A 19,398-nucleotide genomic window follows, 5' to 3' on the forward strand; every position below is an offset into this window, starting at 1 on the left:
CATCTGAGATGGGCAAGGCTGAGCTATATAATTCCTAACTGTGCTAATCATGGAAGTATTGATGTAGTGTGTGAGGAAGGAACACACTAATCCACCTAGCTCAGTATCATCTACACCAGGGGTTGTCCAGATATTTTGGCCTACAACTCCTCTCATCCCTCAACATTGGCTGTGCTGGCCATGTAGAGATCTGCCTGAGTACATAAATCCAACCAGATGACTAACCTCCAGCCCCATACTCTCAGCCATACTGTGTAGAAGGAGCTGAAATTATAATTATAATCTGAAATTATCAGATAGATACAGCAGAGGGTTGGGAGAAAGGAGCAAGTTGCCCAGATAACAGGAAAAGGAGGTTGGCAGTTGATGTGGAGGGAGAGGGAGAGAATGAAGAGCTGGAGTGAGGGAGTTATGGCTGGCAGAGAGGGAAGCTAAAAAATATCTTCATGAGATAAAGAGTAGTATCCAATGTTAGTCCTGCATAAGGTAGGCCCAATGAAATGAATGAGATTTAAGTCCCATTCATTTCAACAGGTCTACTCTACATAGGACTAACATTGGATACTACCCAAGTAGAAAGTGGTGGAAGAAGTTAAGAATAAGCCCCTGAGACCACAGAAGACTGAGGGTAAAAGATCTGACAGAGAAAGAAGCAGTTACTGTTAACAGAAGAAGAGTTTCTTTCTGAAAGAACTAAAGATTTGTGCACTTTAGCTCCAACAAACACAACTGATTCAAATCCACTGACCTACTTGAATTTTCCTTGCCTTTGCTGTGGCACCATTTCCTTTTCTATCTAACATACAGAGGAAACAGAGACCTCAACAGGAGGTTGGTTTTTCTTTTCCATAGGCCTGTAGAGGTAGGGTTGTATGAGGCTATTCATGCATACCACATTTTGCCAGTTCCATCTTTGATTGATTGCTGCAGTGAAGAAAAGAGAAGCACAGTAGAGTTTAGCTTTGCTTTGACAAAGGAACACATCATCTATGATATTTCTCTTACGTAAGCAGAGAAACAAGGAGAGGAAAATGTGGGAAGATCATGGATTTTTCTGTTTTGCTACACATTCCATAGAGAAGCTAGAGGTGACCTCAAAATGTAAATACACATGCTGCACAATGAACATAGAATCATAGAGACAGAAGGCACCTCAAAGTTCCTTTAGTTGAACTTGATGCAGAAGATGTGGACGACAAGTTAACTTAAGGACTGTCACAAAATTTAGTGATTGCCACTAGCTGGATTGGATTTAACAAACAGTTAGACAAATTAATGGTGGGTAACTCTATCAATGTTTATTAGCCATGGTAGCTAAATGGAACAATCTATGTTCATAAAAATATTTCTCTGGACATCGGATGCTAGGAACAAGTCGCAGGGGATGGCTGTTGCCCTCATGACCAGCTTGTAACCTTTCTGAAAGCAACTAGCAGACTGTCTTTGGAAAACATGAATTGCGTGGATGGACCTTTGTTCTGCTCCAGCATGCCAGTGAGCACCCCCCACCCATTCTCTTATTTAAAAAAATAAATAAGATTTTTTATTTACCTTTATTGGTAAAGGTAGATCACATATCTTTAACACAGAAGTACAACATGATAATCGAAGTCCTTCACTAGCTGTTTAGACCACACCATTGCCCTCAAGCACAGTAAAGTGTATCTAAATGTCACCCCTGAGGAGAGACTTCTTTAACATGTTTCTAAGAATAGTGGTGTGACCGCATTGGGGTGAAGCCATGTGACTTATGCATATTTGGAAATTAAACAGAGAGAATTTGATTAAAAGTTCTATTGTTTGCCCTGAGACTGGGGGGCAGAAAGGAAGCACACTCTGGCCTCTGCCATCAATCAGGGGAATAGAGGGGGGAGGCAAGAAAGAGATCTCCAGATGTTTTGGACTTCAATTCCCAGCATTCCTGACCATTGGCAATGCTGGCAGGGGCTTCTGAAAGTAGCAGTCCAAAACCTCTGGAGATTCCCATCCCTGATCTGGGGGCAACAGGGAGACCACAGCCCCTGTCCCCAGAATTAACATTGAACCAAGAGGGAGACCAACCTGACCCAATGGCTGAAGACAAGGGAGTTGACAGCAGAAGAGAAAAATGTGCATCTTTTACTAGAGCCTTGTGCCTGAGGAGTGATATGTTGTAAATATGGCGTGCTAGTGGAATGCCATAGAGATGTCTGAGCTCATTGAGGCTCTCTGAATTCTTCCTCGAGGGTTGTTTTGCCTTGTTCCTGAGCGCGAGTGTCTCCCCCCATGCCACCCATTGATCAGGAAAACTGCACATTTTCGGTCTGCAAGCGAAGATCAGCCTGGCCCAAAGTGCATTTAAATGCCCACTTATAGTTCACTACCTTGTTCTGGCCTTGAAAACTGATCTACCTCCTCTTCCTTTTCCCTCCACTCCCTTTCCCTTGTGTGTCATATTTAGATATGAACCAGGAAACAGATTTCACCACCATCTGATTTTCCTTCTTTGTGCCTTCAGACTGAAGAGCTGATAAACTTTCTTCAATCACAGTCATTTGGAATTTAGGAATATTCGTTTTGAATAAAATTTGAGTTTATTTAAGGAACACCTATTGTAAAAAGCCTCACAGTGCAATCCTACACATCTCTACTCAGAAGTAGGTCCCATTGAATTAAATGGGTCTTACTTCCAGGTAAGTGAATATAGGATTGCAGCCTAAACGGCTTTAAAAATTAATCCTGCACCCATTTTCCTGAAACGTTGGCTATTTCTGGCTAGTTTTTGCAGTTATTATGTTTATGCTCCCCCCCCACACACACACACACATATACACACAGAAAAAATGAGAAAGAAACCCAGATTTAGGATGCAATATTTCTTCCTGCTTGATTCCATTGTCATTATTTCTTTTGCAAGGGCACCATGTGCCCCATTTGTCAAGGGTAATTGTATAATAGTTCTTCTTTTTGTGGTTTTCAAAGCAGCATTAAGGTTTTCCTATGGTATGTATCTCTGTGGTTTCAATACAACTTCTCAGCCCAGCCTGGGATAGTTTACTGCTTGGCAGGGAAAATGCTTTCATTCAACAGAATGGTAACCAACTACAATACTATGTAGGGCAATAAGGTGCTAGGTAATTGAGAATCTGACCAGCCTTCATGATTTGTGACCCACCAATCCAAACGCAGCAGCTATGTACAGAAAGCTGCAGGGTGCCTGACCTGTCCCAGGCAGCAAAAACAGAACTTTCATTGAGCCACCATACATGAAATGCTGCACAGACAGAGTAGGCTCCATTTAATTTGGCAAATCAGTACGGACCTTGGACACAATCCAGTGGGGAATTCCCCGGTGTGGTGAATGGACCGAACATTGCCCAACAGCATAGCTGTGTTCTTGCGTGTCCCTTTTCAATTTTGTTGAAGATTGTGTAGGATAAGAGGACAGAACCCCTGGCCTTGGGGACCAAATCCAGCTTTCTGGGATCCCCCCAAAGGCCCTACCCACTTTCCCCCAACCACCAATTGTGTAGTCGTTTCCCAGCCTTTCTGCCCTTTCCCCCCACCCCCCATTCTCAAAGCTTGAAATGCCTCTCCTAAGGCTTAGTTACAGGCAGTAAGAACTTTAAGCTAAATTATGCTGGCATTTGGGGGATTTTGGTCCTGTCCCCTTTGCCTTTGGTTCCCAGCCACCTCTGGCATGTGGGCCCTGAGCGCTTCTCTGAAATGTCATGTGTCCCTTGGGTGAAAATAGGTTCTGCGCCCCCGTTGTAGGAGAACGCCCCAACAGATTGTGTGGAATGTTTTAAATAGCGCTGTGCCGAAAATTTCTCCCACATTTTTTTCGACCATTCTCATTCAATTTGATAGCAGATAAATTGCTTCTGAAAAGAAATTCAATGGTGAAGAAATTTTGGAGAAATTCTCCTGGGTTGGGTCTGGGTTTCTTGGGCTTACCTTGCTTAGGAGATGGCCGAGGAGTGAGCACAAGTGTTCTGCTTTTCATTGCACAGTCATCTCTCTGGCAGCCTGTGGCCCCCTCAGCTTCCTACACTTCAACTAAAGCCTCGTTTAAGGCGCCATGAGGTCATTCCTTCCATGGGCCTTTCTCAGATTAGGACATGCCGGCAGCCTGGGAGGCTAGCTGTGATTAGGTAAGCCCCCAAACACCACAGAAATACTTTATAAAACATCCTGAAGGAGGCAGAAGCCTCTTTCAGGTGGGGGGGTTACAGGAAATTGGAGGACAGATTTTGGCAGAGCACTAACTCCACCTCGTCCCTGGTGCCAGACACAACACTGCCCCCACCTGCATTGTGGTGGATGCAAACTGGGGGTCAGCCTGCCAAAACATTTGATGCTGTTGCAGCACAAAGACCCACAAAACCCTTAGGAAAAAAGAGAGAGGCTGTGCTACAAGCCTTGCCAATGGGGAGCCCTACCTGGGAGAAACTGTGGAGAATTTCTCCTCCCGCTGGAGAATTTCAAGAGGCCATTTGCACACAGCTCTAGCTTTAAAACTATGGCCATCTCTAAACACCTGCTGCACAACACTCTTGCTTTGTTGCTTTCACACACAATGAATAGTACGTGAAGTATCTTTAAGGGATGCAAACCCCACTTTTCTTGGGACAGTCCCATCACGTTTTCAGGAAGCCTGCTGTGCAGGCTGCACAACCTGTGTTGGTCCCATGGTAGCCCTGGCCAACATTGTGAATGATGACTAGGAAACCAGTATTGGGCCATTTATAGATTACAGGGATCAGTTATGCTGAAGGAACACATCTGATCCCTGAAGTTAACGCTATGAAGCTGCGCCTTAAATGAAAGCTGCCTTCCAAATGCCAGGTCAATGGCATTATATTGGTTCCAAGCTTTACTTACTCAGAAGAAACAACAGGGTTATTTTCTATTTTTTTAAAGAAGGTGAATTTCTTTAAAGATCACAGCCTCTGGGACAGACCTCATAAACCCTTTCTGTTTGAAGAATAGCACTAGCAAACAGTACCGGCTTTACGGTCTCCCTAGCTTCTCGGAACTCACTGTTTCTGACCGTCAGCCGCCCTGAAAGGGCCAGCTGGGGCCAGCCATTTTGTTGGTTTCAATCGGATTCGGGATTGTAAATCATCGGAACTGAAAGCAAATGCTTTGTGTTAAAGCTTGATCCTCCAAGGGCAGCTGTGTCAATGCGAACAAGGGCACCGGGTGTCAGCAGAGCAGTCTGAAGTGCAGAAATTGGCTTTGTCGACTAAAGAAAAGTGTGATGGCAATGATAAGAAAGAAAAAAAGCACCCATTTTACATATGCTTTGAAACAGGAGAGCAGGACAGACACAGAGAGAAACAGCTTGGTGGGGATGACAGTCATGATGCAAGGGTTCACTGACACATCAATGCACATTAATACACTTTGCCGTTTCCTTTAGCATGTGACATTGTACTTGGCCAGAGGAAAACCTTGGGGGGGGGGAGAGAAAAGAAAAAGAGGGCTGCCAGTCCCCCTTCTAATCCAAGACAAGTGTCAGCCAAGTTACCGTTAGTGAAACTGCATCAACAGCTTTATCAGGCTGGAGGCACATTTTGACATAATAATGAAAAGCTGGGAAAAAGAAGAGCGACTTTTATCTAGGTAAGAACAAGAGATCACAGAACGTTGCAGCATGTTAGTGGAGGCTGATACTGGGGGAGAGAAGACATAACACCAAAGCATTCAACATCACCAAAGGGAGATCAATCTGTCAAGACAAACTCATTAAATTGTGACATTGGCTAATTGTTGTCACTCGAATAAATGGCAATTACTCCACCAGACACCATTATCATGGCATCAAATGCTGATTCCAGATCCTACAAATACATATTTCATAGCAACTTAATTTGTGATGCAATGACAGACAGTAAAAAAAAAGAGAGAGAGGAGGTGGGAGGAAAAGAAGAAGAAAAGAAACAGATATATTTGATGATATCATCTAGGGCTTATAATTTACACATCTGCAGATATGAACAGTATGTACGCTTCTCTAAAGAATATAAAGTAAAACAGATTAGGAAAATACATTCAGTGTTTTTAAAAAAGCATAGGGAGAATAGATTGTTAGTTGGAAGGGTGGAAGAGCCATGTGCAAGAGGGTGACTGCATCTAAACATCAAAGTAATATTTTACTGCAAATTAAGAGACCAGGGGAGCTGGTTTTCTATATATGTACACAATTGGTGAGACTAAATATCAACCACAAAGAGCCAGGATCTCTGAGACACAAGGAGAAAATGAAGATCTGAAGAAAGAACAAGGTTATCCCAACATGCCATATGAATTAAATTCACTGTACTAATGCTGCAATCCTAAACATATTTATTTGCAAGTCAGTCATCGTGATTTTTTTTTAAAATAAAGGACCTACTTGGCGCTCTGTGGAAATTAAAAGCAAAACAAAAAACAAAGCAAGGTTCTTGCCCCACCCCTCAGATTCATGATCTAAGAAGTTAGTCCCATTAAAACAAAAACAATAAAACTCACTTCTGAGCAAATGAGGCCAAATGAATTGGATTGAAAAACTTGTCACATGGTCCTACACAGAGAGAGAGAGGGAGAGAGAACCCACTGATTACTATGATTAGGATTGAAGAGCTAAATACATGGATTTACACAGAAGTAAGTCTGATGAGTTTGATTCCTTAGAGATTCTAGTTTCCCTAGTAAGCGTGCTTAGGATTGCATCCTCAAACCCTAATTCTCCTGACCATTTTTGATATGGAAAAGTCAGCACATGAAAAATTTACTTGTTATTAAGGGCTGCTTTACAGATTACAAGAAAGAAGTATTGCTGTCTATTGCATCTCTCCATGGTAAACAAAAAACTGCAATGTGTGGAAAGAAGATTCATTTCTCATAACACAGGGCAAACACACTTCCTAGCACTTTTGCCAATCATGTGTCAAGAGCATTTTTCCACTTGTCAGTTATATCTTTCTCTCTTTTGTGTGCACACATACATGGAAGCATGTAGTGCACATGGCTTGAGTGCAATGTCTGCAAAGAAGCAGCCTCTGAGCAAACAGCTGGATATGCGTAGGCTTCCTGATCACATGGAAAGATAGGCATCCCCTTTGTGGCCTGGGGGCATGCATGGGCCCACTCTGCAAACATGTATTTAATCCTACAATGGCTGCAAAAGAATGCAAGAAGAGCTATGCTGGATCAGACCAAGGGTCCATCTAGTCCAGCATTCTGTTCACACAGTGGCCAATCAGCTGTCTGTGGGAAACCCACAACAGCACCCTCCTGCTCGTGTTCCCCAGCAACTGGTGTACATAGGTATACTGGCTCAGATACTGTATCATAGAATCATAGGGTTGGAAGGGACCTGCAAGACTATCGAGTCCAGCCCCCTGCCCAGTGCAGGAAGCCTGATTCCCAGGTGGTCTCCCATCCAAGTACTAATCAGGGCTGACCCTGCTTAGCTTCCAAGATCAGATGAAATCAGGCACATCCCCTATCCTGGCCTCAGTGGAGGTGGCATGTAGCCATCAGGTCTAGTAAACACTGATAGCCATATCCTCCATGAACTTGTCTAATCCCCTTTTAAAGCCACCCAAGTTGGTGGCCATCACTACCTCTTGTAGTAGGTAATTCCATAGTTCAGCTATGTGCTGTGTGAAGAAGTACATCTGTCCTGAATCTCCAACCAATCAGCTTCATGGGATGACCCCAGGTTCTAGTACTACAAGAGAGAGAAATGTCTCCCTATCCACTTCCTCCACACCATGCATACTTTTGTATACCTCTCTCATGTCTCCCCTTTCCCTCCTTTTCTCTGAGTTAAACAGTCCCAGACTCTGCAACCTTTCCTCATAGGGAAGTTGCTCCATCCCCTAGATAGTTGCCCTTTTTCAAACTGTGCAATATTCCTTTTCAGGTGCAGTGACCAGAACAGTACACAGTATTCCAAGTGTGGTTGCACTATGGATTTGTATAAGGGCGGTTTGATATTGGTAGTTTTATTTCTGATACGTTTCCTAATTATGTCTAACATGGAATTCGAATTTGCCATTGTCACAGCAGCTGCACACTGGGCTGACGCTTGCATCAAGTTGTCCACCACAATCCCAAGATCTCTTTCTTGGTCAGTCATCACTAGCTCAGATCCCATCAGCATATATATGAAGTAGGGATTTTTTGCCCCAGCGTGCATCACTTTACATTTGCTTACACTGAACCACATTTGCCATTTTGATGCCCATTTTCCCAGTCTGGGGAGCTCCCTGCAATCCTTTTGTTTTAACCACCCTAAATAATTTGGTGTCATCTGCAAACTTGGCCACTTAACTGCTCACTCCCAATTCCAGATAATTTGTGAACAAGTTGAAAAGCATTGGTTCTAAATAACACAGATCCTTGTTGGACCCCACTCTTTACATCCCTCCATTGGGAGAATTCACTATTTATTCCTACTCTCTGTTTTCTGTTCTTCGACTGGTTACTGATCCAAACAGGGACCTGCAAATGGCTAGGGCAGCCTACCCCAACAAGGTGTCCTCCAGATGTTGTGGATTACAAGTTCCAGCATTCCTGAACATGGGCCAGGCTGGCTGGGGATGATGGGAGTTGAAATCCAAAACATCTGGAGGGCACCAGGTTGGGGAAGTCTGAGCTAGGATGTTAAGATGTTCTTATAACAAAACAGGGTGAAAACAGACATTACTATGTGTAATGTCTATGTGTAATAGTCTACCAGCTACATCTTTTTTCCATTTTTACTCTAGAGTAGGCACAAGGCCCTTTTTAATTTCTACTCAATCTAAATCTTAACACACTGCTACATTAGGGTCCTGATCCAAATCAGGGTCCCTGAGCCTACTCTAGAGTAAAAATAAAAAGCATAGTTGCTAGACGCAGATTTAAACTAATGTCTGTTTGAGCCCTTAGACTTTACAGATAAAAGCAGCCTTTTGATGAGCAGAAGAAGCAAGCCTCAGGCTGCAACCCACAACCTCTTTACTCTAGAGTAATTGGCTTGGTTCGCACAACATGACAACTCACACTCAAAGTTGAGTGTGGGTTGTCGTCGAACAGTGGGTTATCAAAATGTGGGTTGTTGTGTGAACCCAGTCACGTGCCATCATGAACAACCCACAAAGAGAACCCATAGTTTGTTGTTGGTTTGTGAATTGTGGGTTGTTCATGGTTAATAAACCATGATTTGTTAGCATGGCTGGATTCAAAGAACACAACTCACAGCTCAACAACAACCCATGATTCAATGACAACTCACACTCAGCCTTGAGTACGGGTTGTTGTATTGTGTGAACCCAGCCAGTATATTAAGGTGAAGACACAGTTGAGATATACATCCCCACCCTACTATCTACTTTGTTAATCATGAATAAATACCAATGAAGACAGCATAAAATGTGATGAGAAAACTCCATACATTTTCCTCCTAGTTCCCACTTAGAGTCAAAACTTAATTCAATGTCCACAGGCTATAGTATACAAAAACAAAACAGACAAAACATCAGCGTCCTTTCTTTTGAGAAGCTTCATCGAAATTTTGTCACAGAGTACGTTCTGTGTAGAATGCAACAACCAAGTGCCACAGAAGGGGAATCTTCCAGAGAAAATAGAGGGGAATCTAGTTAATCCGTATGCCTCCACGAAATCTGTGTTGGCCTGATCCCTATCTACATAGTCAATCCAGTAGCAAAGCCAAGACGGGCCTTGTTTGAGTGACGCTAATAACGCATCAACACAGGATTCTTCTCATCCACATTGCACTTTCTTGTTCGGAAGATTTCTATATTTCCAGTCTAGTCCAGAGATGCTGAACTAGACCAGGAAGCTGCTGTGCAGATGGCCCTATGTAGGCCAATGGCAGTCTCTGCCATAAAGAGCAGTCTTTGTAACCAAAAAATAGACTGTGGTGTTACAGAACATAAAATAAATCTCAGAGTTGCTATGTTTATCATTAGTTCTGACCATTGTTTCTTTATTCACATAATGATTACAGTAGGGATTGGTATCCTGAAATAAACCTGACTGACCCCAGTTCCTCACTACTGAAAAACACATTAAGAAGTATTCTTCTATTTCCATGTCAGCTGGGTTTTTGGTGTCTTTTGCTAAGGCTGCCAGTAAGATACCAAAACTTGCCAAAATGTGTGTGTGTGTGTGGGGGGGGGGATCTGTCTCCTGTCACTCCAATGATGTTAGGCAATCATAAAACACAGTTTAACTGGCTGGTTACATTGAGCTTACAGCTTCTCAGCACCGCAGGAGTAGTTAAAAGTAGACATAACATGCCAGTAAATCTAGCCCAGGGGAGACAATTGCTGCCAAATGCAAAGTCTGCTTTGTGAGACAAACAGTTGTTCATAGAAAGCCAGGGCTGAGCCCTGCCTCCTCCCAATTGATTTCACGTTGACCACCAAATAACCAGCAGACAGCAGTGACACTTGGCAACTCCCCGCCTGGCTTGGACTCATACTGATAGCCTAGAAATGAAAGGTACCTTATCCTTTTAGCAGTCCCCTGAGCTCTCCAGTGCCCATCTGGAAAAGAATGTAAAGATTCACACAGCTTTATTTTCAAAGGCAGCAACAGTAAATATGAGTTTTTGTGGAATGGGAGGAGGGAGTGGGAGAGGCTTACTAGGCCAAATATCTCATTTCATTTAAAATAATCTCTCTCTGCAAGTGTAATAGACTGTACAGACATTTTACAAGAATAAACCAGATTCTTATCTACAAATTGAAGTGCCTGGGAATCCTTAGTGCAAACTACTGCTGACCCGCAGCATCTAAATCAGTAAACTTTGGATATCCTAAGCGGTCCATTAGAGTCGAACAGATGTCCTCGATTTGCTTAATTTCCACCCGAGGCATATTGTGCTGCCAAGCATGGATGCTTGCTGGGGAAACTTCTCCTTCATAAGGAAGATAAAAAAGATTGGTGGATGTGGCAAATAATATTTGGTTTAAGCTAGCGGGAGACAGAGGGATGCCGAGGAAGGCATAGACAGACTCAGCCGTCTTCTGGGGAAAATTGACAATGTCTTCAAACTTGAGAAGGCGGTAATTTGCCAGAGGCAAATCCCCATTGAGTCTCAGAGCTGCTGCTGTATTTGCCAGCCACAAATGGGACATCACAGAGACGGCATTTGAATTCGAATTGGAAAGTTCCTCCCTCAGCGATTCGTATTCAAAGGCATAGCCTGCATTTAAACAGCACTTTTCTTTCCTACCTTCCACTTGAAACAGCCTGGCTAAGCGCTGTGGAACCTTCCTCAAGGAGTAAAGGCTAGGCTGGCTTTTGTACAATACTGAATAGACCCAGGCCCGAGGGTCCCGTACTACATAGAGCGCTCTCAATGAAGGGCCTATGATTTCTTGAAAGAAGGGCAGCTTTAATGTCCAGCTCCCACTGCTCAGACTAAGCACAGGACGTGCATTTGGATAAAAGGCAAGGTGTCTCCTCAGTTCCCTGATGTATTCAGCATCTTTGTCTGAACTCCCTCTCATTCGGTTTCTTTGTTCCACTATGGATTCTCTCTTTCTAGGCCGCCTCTTTTTGTCTTTACTGGTGGTAGAATGCTGAACCAACTTACTCCTGCTGGTTTCGTGTAAGTGGATGTTTTGTAAATGAAGCTTGGTGTCTTTGACTAGGGAATGCAGCCAGCCTTGGAGTAGCCGGAAGTGACCGCTCTGAACATCAGACGCTGTCCACTCACAAGCGTCAACGAATGAGTCGATCTCAAATTCAGTTTCAGGGATATCAAGGTAGCCTGCAGGGATCCTGATATAGATGAAGTCGCTGCTGTTGAAAAAGAGTTGCTTCAGAATTTCCGCACCTGAACTGGGGAGAGAGGTAATGATAACATCCGGCAAACTCACAGGGCTCCTCCCTGTGTTGTGTTCTGGAATTGTCATGTCACTGCTCCATTTTGCACAGATTGGTTGAGTACAGGAGCTCCACACATCGACCAGTTCAACCAACCACAATGCGATGACTAGGATCAGGATCCAACGCAAAAGCTTGCCAAAGGAAATGTAAAACCGCCACTGGAAGGCCAATATGGCCAAACTAATTCCCAGAACCAGCCCCACTATTATGTTCACTTTAAATCCAAACGGGAAAACAGTCCTGGTACTCAGTGCCTGCTTTTCTATAGCTTCGGTACCCAGGCCAAATTTTGTAACCTTGCCTTGGGTGGCTACCTTGGCATAGCCACCAAAGCCTAAATAGCTAAACCTCGTCCTCAGATTTAGATAGTCTGTTACAACAGAGAAAATGGTTTCTGTATTGTTGACATTCAGAGAAATCTGAAATCCTGATTGGGCATCATCAATAAACGTACAGCTAGAAATATTGACATAAGGGCCATAGAAGAGGTAGGCGATCCTCGCAGTAGTACTCTTTGTAGGGAAAGTAACATTTACAAACTGCGTCCACCTCTTTTTGAACTCAGCTGCCTGCTCTGCCTCTTGTATCCTAGCAACAGGGCTATTTCCATGATGGTCAAACCAAAACATTTTATAGTGAGCATCCCATACATCCATCATGGCTCCATTGTATTTGTTCATAAATTTATATGGTACATACTTAAAGTCAATGTCAAGGTTATGAAAAAAGGCACTGATGGAGTTGATGGGAGAGTCTTCCTCCTTTTCAATATGATCCACCACTAGTAAAGCCTGAGGATTGAGCAGAAGCAAGGAACGGTACACACTTTTCAGCTTCATCGCTGAGGAGTATGCAGGTGCCGCCTCACCACTCACAAATAACATGTCCTCTTGCTGAGACGATGTGATAATGTCACCAGCTGCATCTCCAACTTCATCCCCCATCCACTTAAGCCACTGTGTGCATTCCCCAAGCTGACCTTCCCAAGGTTGATTGCACTGACTTGTGGGAGATGGAGCAAACACCAGAACATTATTCAAGTGGCTAAGTTTGGGTCCATAAAGGGCCTCAGAGACAAACACCTGCCCATTAGGGGCAAACGTAAAAGAGTTTTGATCAGGATGTTCATGCCCTGGGTTGAAGCTTCGCCATCCATCAATCCAGGAGTATGGCTGGAAGTGGACTATGTCATAGACAGCACGGCCACCCAGCTTTCCAGATTTAAAAGAAACAAAGGTATTTGTCTGAGTATTTGGTAACCCTGCTCCATATGTAACTACCCCCCAGTTAGGGAACACGTGCATTTTAGCACTGCCATATTCAGGTGGAGGGTGGGGAGTTAGTTCTGGGTCATACCATATGTACTCTGTGTGAAGGGTACTCCATCTCTGGGCAGTGGATGGCACCATTGGACCATCCTTTGGGCGGTGCTTTCTAATTTGTTGTGCAAGCCAATTGCCTACCCCACTCTTTAACACAAACTTATCTAGGAAAACCAGTTGGCTTTCAGGGCCATAAAACCAATTATAATTGGAATCCGCTATGCCTACAGTCCTCTGAAAGCCTGGCAAAAGGGTAGCATAGTAAAACCAAAAGTGCATTTTGAGCCAGTGGTTTTCAAGATTGTTAATCCCAAAGTGGCGCTGTGCCAGAAAAATATACTGGGTTATTGATTTGGCAGTGTAGCTACCATAAGCCACCCCTTCATCCAAAGAGCCATCAACAATATGGTTTAGCAGAAACATGGTTTTTTCCATCACATCCACTACTGCATGCTTCCAGGCATTTGCTCGGGACTCTATGCCCCCTCCAGTTACCAAGGCCCCAATGAGCAACGCCAGCATATTAGTGGCTTGGTGATTATGAAGAAGCTGCTTGCCCCAGGAACGGACTTTGGAATACTCATACATTTCCTCACTCACAGCCCATATCTTGGCAAAGTATTTTTGCCTTCTGACCTCATCCAAGGAGGCATATAAAAAATCAAATGCTGTGGCAAAGCCAGTTAAAGAGTGCCCAAGAGGAACTTCATCACCTGGGGCATTCTCCACCAACCAGTCTTTGTAGCCAGTCATCCTGTCCATATATTCTACAACAAAATCAAAAGCCGCTTTATCTTCTGGGCACAGAAGGCAATAAAATGCCAAGGGAGGCAAATTGTTGCCATAGATTTCATTCCACTTTGCAGCAAAATCAGCATGCTTGGGTGGAGGTAAGTAGTAGGAAGGACTGGAGAGCATCGCTGACACTGCACTTCTGATTGCTCTAAAAAGGTGCAGGTGGCTGGTGTGAGATTTCTGCCTCAGTACCGGGATCTCATCAACATTAAAATATAAGCTTGGGTGAGGACCTGCTTTTTTCATCTTCTGACTAGCCCTGAAACCTTCCAGTCTTTGTTTCTCATACTGATCCACCTCCTCAGTAAAAGTCACCCAGTCTGAGTAATTGCTTACAGACTCTTCGTAAGTGGAGACTGCCAACATCACTAATGCTAGAAATAGGGAATGTCTTGTAAACATTCGAGCCATGATCCATTAGGCAGTTTCCTCCCTTCAGGCATATACCTCTTTGAAAACCCACAGTGTTCAGATTTCAAACATGAATCAAGCTACCGGTGGGAAAAGACACTCAAAAGCTTTTTCTGTCAACAGGGAAGGGTGGGGGAGGACCCTTACGCCACAAGGTACACACTGTTCTTGTCTGACATGTTCTTTAAGCACCGTACTGAAAAATTCTGAACTGCAGGTGCATTGCGTAGACACCATCCATCCACAATAAAAGCAACAACACAGAGGGCTAAAGGGAGCGTAACCTCTCACCAACTTCCATGTAAACTAATGAGTAAGTTTGATATCAAAAGCATATCTTTCAAGCCATGAAGTGCAGTGAAGAAAATCACATCCGGCGTGTTGCTTTGTTAATAATGGAGTTGTTTTTAAAAGAAGAAGATGAAAAAACCTTTAATGTTCAGTTATTCCCATAATAAGAAAAAAAAAACCCTGATAACAATACATACGTTGAAAATTAAGAAACAAATGGAATGTTGTCCAGAAGATACAAAATAGTGAATTCATGTCGCCTTCTGTCCCATTCTCTCATACTGCACAAAAAAGTTCATCCTTTTGTGGTGGGCGGGAAACGAAACTTGGCAAAATATCCCCATCAGCCAATTTTGACACAGCGGCCATAATTCTAACACTTGCTAACTTCCAGTTGTGACAGCTTTGTTTGGTTTGATGATCATATAAGAGACTGGTAGCTTTAACATCTCCTTTCATTATCTTCATGTCCTCATCAATCTGTGAAACTAGTCCCTGTCCCAGGTTTTCAATTAGCTCTATCTCCTCATTGCAGAACCAAATTAAAAATACAAAATGGGACACACAGATCCTTTTTCTCTTTTCATTGATAGTTGCTTCTGGAATCTGTTCACTTTGCATGTTGATCTTATCTGTGAAAGAAACAATAACATGTGTCATTCAAAAATGTCCATGGAAAATATTAACACGATAATCAACTACTTGTTAAAAAAATCTGCTTTTAAAATCTGCTTTTAATAATATTTTCCTTCTAGTTGTTCAGTCTTTCATAATGGCAAGATCTCAGAAATTAATGCTTTACCAAACGAAGCATTACATACTTTTGTTAGTTAAGAGCTAGCGTTCCTTCAGAAGCATCATCTGGAATGCTGTTTGTGATCTTCATAATGTGATTATGTCCTTCTTAACTGTCATCCAAATGATGAACTAACGAAGTTTTAAAATGAAACAAACTTGAATGGTAACAGATCTTTTTGCATCACTGTACAGTAACAGATGGGTTCCTCCTTTTACAAAGGCATTTTTGCTTTTCAAATGCAATTGATCTGTGGAAGTGTGCACTTTTTGCATTTGGCAGCAATAAATACATTTTATACACAGGATTTTTCTCACCTGTGACTTATACATGACAATGCTGGCTTGCAAGTCACCAGAGGGCGCTATGGGCTAATTAGTATCCTAAATGTCTCCGGGCTGAAGAACTTAGAACAAGTTTTCTTTGCCAACAGCTGCAAATATTTAAAAGTCATCGCCAACAGGAGGTCGGCCATACAGAACTATTTTTCCCTTAGTGCTCTGCCTCTTCCTTAACTTTTTTTTTAGTTTTAAACTCACCAACTTACCTTAAATAGACTACTTTGAAGTGGGGGATCGTATCTCATCACTGCCGATGACGGTATACCAGGGGGAACAGAAAGTAGAATAGATATCCAGCTGCCACATAGTTCTTTTCTCTTTAATCCGAGGAAATTTTTCCGCCGTCCTTAACATTTACTTTGCATTGGCAGGGTGGGTGGTTTGGTTGCTCGCTTGCTTAAACAGCAATAGATCGAACTTCAGCCGCCCATCGAAAGAGACAGTCCCCGCATGTGGACGGTGATGCTCCCAGTCACTCGTGCCCCATCCCTTTGCTTTTTTCCAAAAATATCGTTCAAAATGCCTAAGGTTCCTAAATACAGCTCGAAGCACGCCAGGCGGCCCTAAAACAGAGTCTTCTTGCCTTTCAAAGCAGGGGAGAAGCCAGTCAACGGTATTCGGGAGAGAGGGAGAAAGCGGCAATACAATCCGGGATTATTCTTTTTTTTTTTCTAGAAGGGTTGGGGTGGAAATGGGGGGTGGGGCGGGGCGGGGAGACCCGCAACTGCCTGTAATCTTTCAGAGTTTGATCCGAATCCAACCCCTGCAAAGAACTTGACTTCCGCAGAGGCGATCCAGGCAGGGATGCTGCGACTTCAGCTTCTGCCCCAAGCCGCGGAGGCTTCTCCGTTAGCCGTGGGCTGGTAGTGACACCGTTCGCTCTCGCTCTCGCTCTCGCTCGCCCTGCGCTTCAGCGAGCAGCTCAAGCCGTCGCGGTTAGAAAGCGGCAGGCAGCAGAGAAGGAAGCAGAGGCGGAGCCAAGGCGGGTCTTGCTGCCTTCGCAGCAGCCAGACCCGGCTCTTTTTCAGCTCTGCCGCGTAACGCCTGCTGCGCGCCCCCGCCCTCCCTCCCTCCCTCCCGACTGGGCATGTGCGAAGGCTTCGCACATGCCCTTCGCGAGGCGATGAAGCTGCTGCCCTTAGCCTGCCCGGAGCTCAGATCTTGGAAAGCTTACAAAGGGGAGGGGAGGGGAGGGGAGGGGAGGGGGCTTGGCAGTCAACGCGGGAAAGGGAGCGATGCAGCGAGGGGAGGGAGAGGGGGAGAAGCCAGGGAGCAGCGTGGATGGGAAAGACCCTCGGGGTGACTGATGCGATCGAAAACACATTCATAAACATGCGTTCGAGATTTACGACAAGAATCCCAATTTAGAACGCAGCGCTTAGAAAACTGTACGTGTTTTATAAGTCAATCATCGTCATCATCATCCCCCAAATTAGAAAAGAGAGCTGCTGGATCAGGCCAAGTAGTCCAGCATCCATGCAGGCAGTCGCTTTCTCCCGTTCCCAGCTGCTGGTATTTTCAGAGCAATCGATGCTGCGCCTGAACCTGGAGGGTGCATAGCCATACTGGCAGCCACTGGCTAGTGGAATGGCTAGTAGCCACTTATTTCCTAGTGGCCACTAATCGACTTCTCCCTCCGTGTGTTACCTAATCCCCTTTTAAAGCCGTCCAAGCTGGTGGCCACCAGCACTGTGTCTTGTGGCGGAGAGTTCCATAAAATCGACGGTGAAACACACAACTAACAAGGGTAGGAAAGTATCGCCAACGTGCAGTGGAGGCTGGTGGCTCCGATTTCGGTGGGGGTGTGCATCCATTCCAGATTGCAGTCGGAACCAGGCAGAACCCTAAATGAGCTATCCACAGTGCTGATCCCTATCCCCAAAATAAGTTCAGAGCCTTAGACATCTCCTTTAGAGTTCTGGCTGGGTCTGACTGCAACCCAGAATGGATTTACAGCCCCACCGAAATCAGGCCACCAGCCTCCACTGCCTACATTGCGTTACAATCAGGGCCCGAGTTCAGGGGCTTCTGACTGTCCAGAGCGCAATCGATAGGACTGAGCCCTGAACGAATGACTCCCTATGTAGGCTAGGCTGAGAGAGAATCACCCAGTGGGCTTCATGCTGACTGAGTCAGTGGGACCTTAACTGATACTAGTCTGGGACTCTATGCATTGCACTGCCTTGGTTCTTGGCAACTGTGCAACATACAACCTTGCAACATAAATACTTATTTATCCTACAGAAGAAATAAGAAGTGAACATTTATTGCATGAAAAATAAACCAGTGGTTTCAAAAGTTCTCTCCCCACTTTAACAGATCTTACACAACCCAGCAGAACTAGCTTCTATCTAGCTGTGTCATCAGTACGCATGGACTGAGACTGCACACCGAATTACTCCAAGTCAGATAATAAGTGAAGAAGCTGATGATGCCCTACACTGAATCAAAGTCTATTTGAGAAAGTGTTGCCTTTTGACCCATATGGCTTTTTTTTTTTTTTGTCATGACAGAGGGATACTAGCTTTAAGCCAAGCTAAATATCCATTATGAGACTTGCACTTTCTTCCTAAAATGCTTGCTATTCCCCTGCTAGCCATCTGTGACTCTCCATCTGAAAGCACCAAAGGACAGATCATGTTGCTAGGCTACCACCCCATGAGAAAACTTCAGTGGTGCAGAGTAGAAATGCCTGGAAATGAAGTGACATTCAGCATAAACTTTCTTGCATGGAACAACTTAGGGAGGGCACTCTGGAAAAAGTGGTTCTGGAGTCACACATCTCAGATGATGTATTATCCTTCCAGCGGTATTTTTTTAGTGCCTCTTAAGACAAGGATGCAATTCAGTAAAGTGCACTTCTGTCTTTTACAAGTAATGTGGACAGCGGGTCCTTTTGGCCATATGTTAAATAAAGACACGAAGGAATAATGGTTATAGCAACCTGGGGAAATATCTAAAGATCAAGCTGAAAACAAAGCATAGTCAGCATTTTTTAACAAAAGGAACGTAACATGTGATTTACATAGATGATCTGTAACAGTCAGGATGCCCCAGAGTAAGAGTTGCTTTCTACATTTCCAGAGTAAGAGTTGCTTTCTACATTTCGGGGAGTGATTTATTGAAGAACCTTGGGAAAGTGTCAGCAAATTGTGCTCATCAACTGTGAAAATTCTAAATAATTCTCAGGATGGGCTGCTAACTAAAAAAAACCCAGTCTGCTGCTTTATCACCGTTGTCAGAGGACAGCATATATTAGTTGTGGTGTCTTCTGCTAAGATGATGTTTGATTTCACTTGCTTAGTATGAAATTTCTTCACCCATGTTTCAACCATTCTCATTTATGCGAAGCTCTGTAGAGTGCTTCACAATAGCTCATCCAGACTTAGTCATACTTATTGAAATCAATAGGGCTAACATTAATCATGACTAATCTAGGTCCCATTGCTTTCAACGGGTCTAGTACTGTAAGTACAACTATGCCTGGATCCAATCCATTATCTTGTTTTAATCCTCATGGCAACTCTGGGGAGGTCACTGGGGATGGGCCACAGTTCAGTGGTGT

At 43.9% G+C, this 19,398-nt stretch overlaps 1 protein-coding gene across 2 annotated transcripts in view; it reads right to left on the minus strand.

The window, feature by feature from the left end:
* Positions 1–9,945: 9,945 nt before the first annotated feature.
* DSEL (dermatan sulfate epimerase like) overlaps positions 9,946–19,398 on the minus strand; it is an 87,874-nt gene continuing 78,421 nt past the window's right edge. The window contains exons 1-2 of one of the 2 annotated variants that reach the window (XM_084848107.1): positions 16,040–16,745; positions 9,946–15,328 (exon numbers count right to left, since the gene is read on the minus strand). In XM_084848107.1, coding sequence (XP_084704233.1) covers positions 10,755–14,405 — 3,651 coding nt within the window. In that variant the 5' untranslated portion in view covers positions 14,406–15,328; positions 16,040–16,745 and the 3' untranslated portion in view covers positions 9,946–10,754. Of the gene's footprint in view, positions 15,329–16,039; positions 16,746–19,398 lie in introns of those variants that run through there. The other variant, XM_084848108.1, reaches the window with a different exon arrangement.

This window comes from Heloderma suspectum, chromosome 4 (genome assembly GCF_057233095.1).
Source record: "Heloderma suspectum isolate Gila_16-S chromosome 4, 16-S_ref, whole genome shotgun sequence".
NCBI lineage: Eukaryota > Metazoa > Chordata > Lepidosauria > Squamata > Helodermatidae > Heloderma > Heloderma suspectum.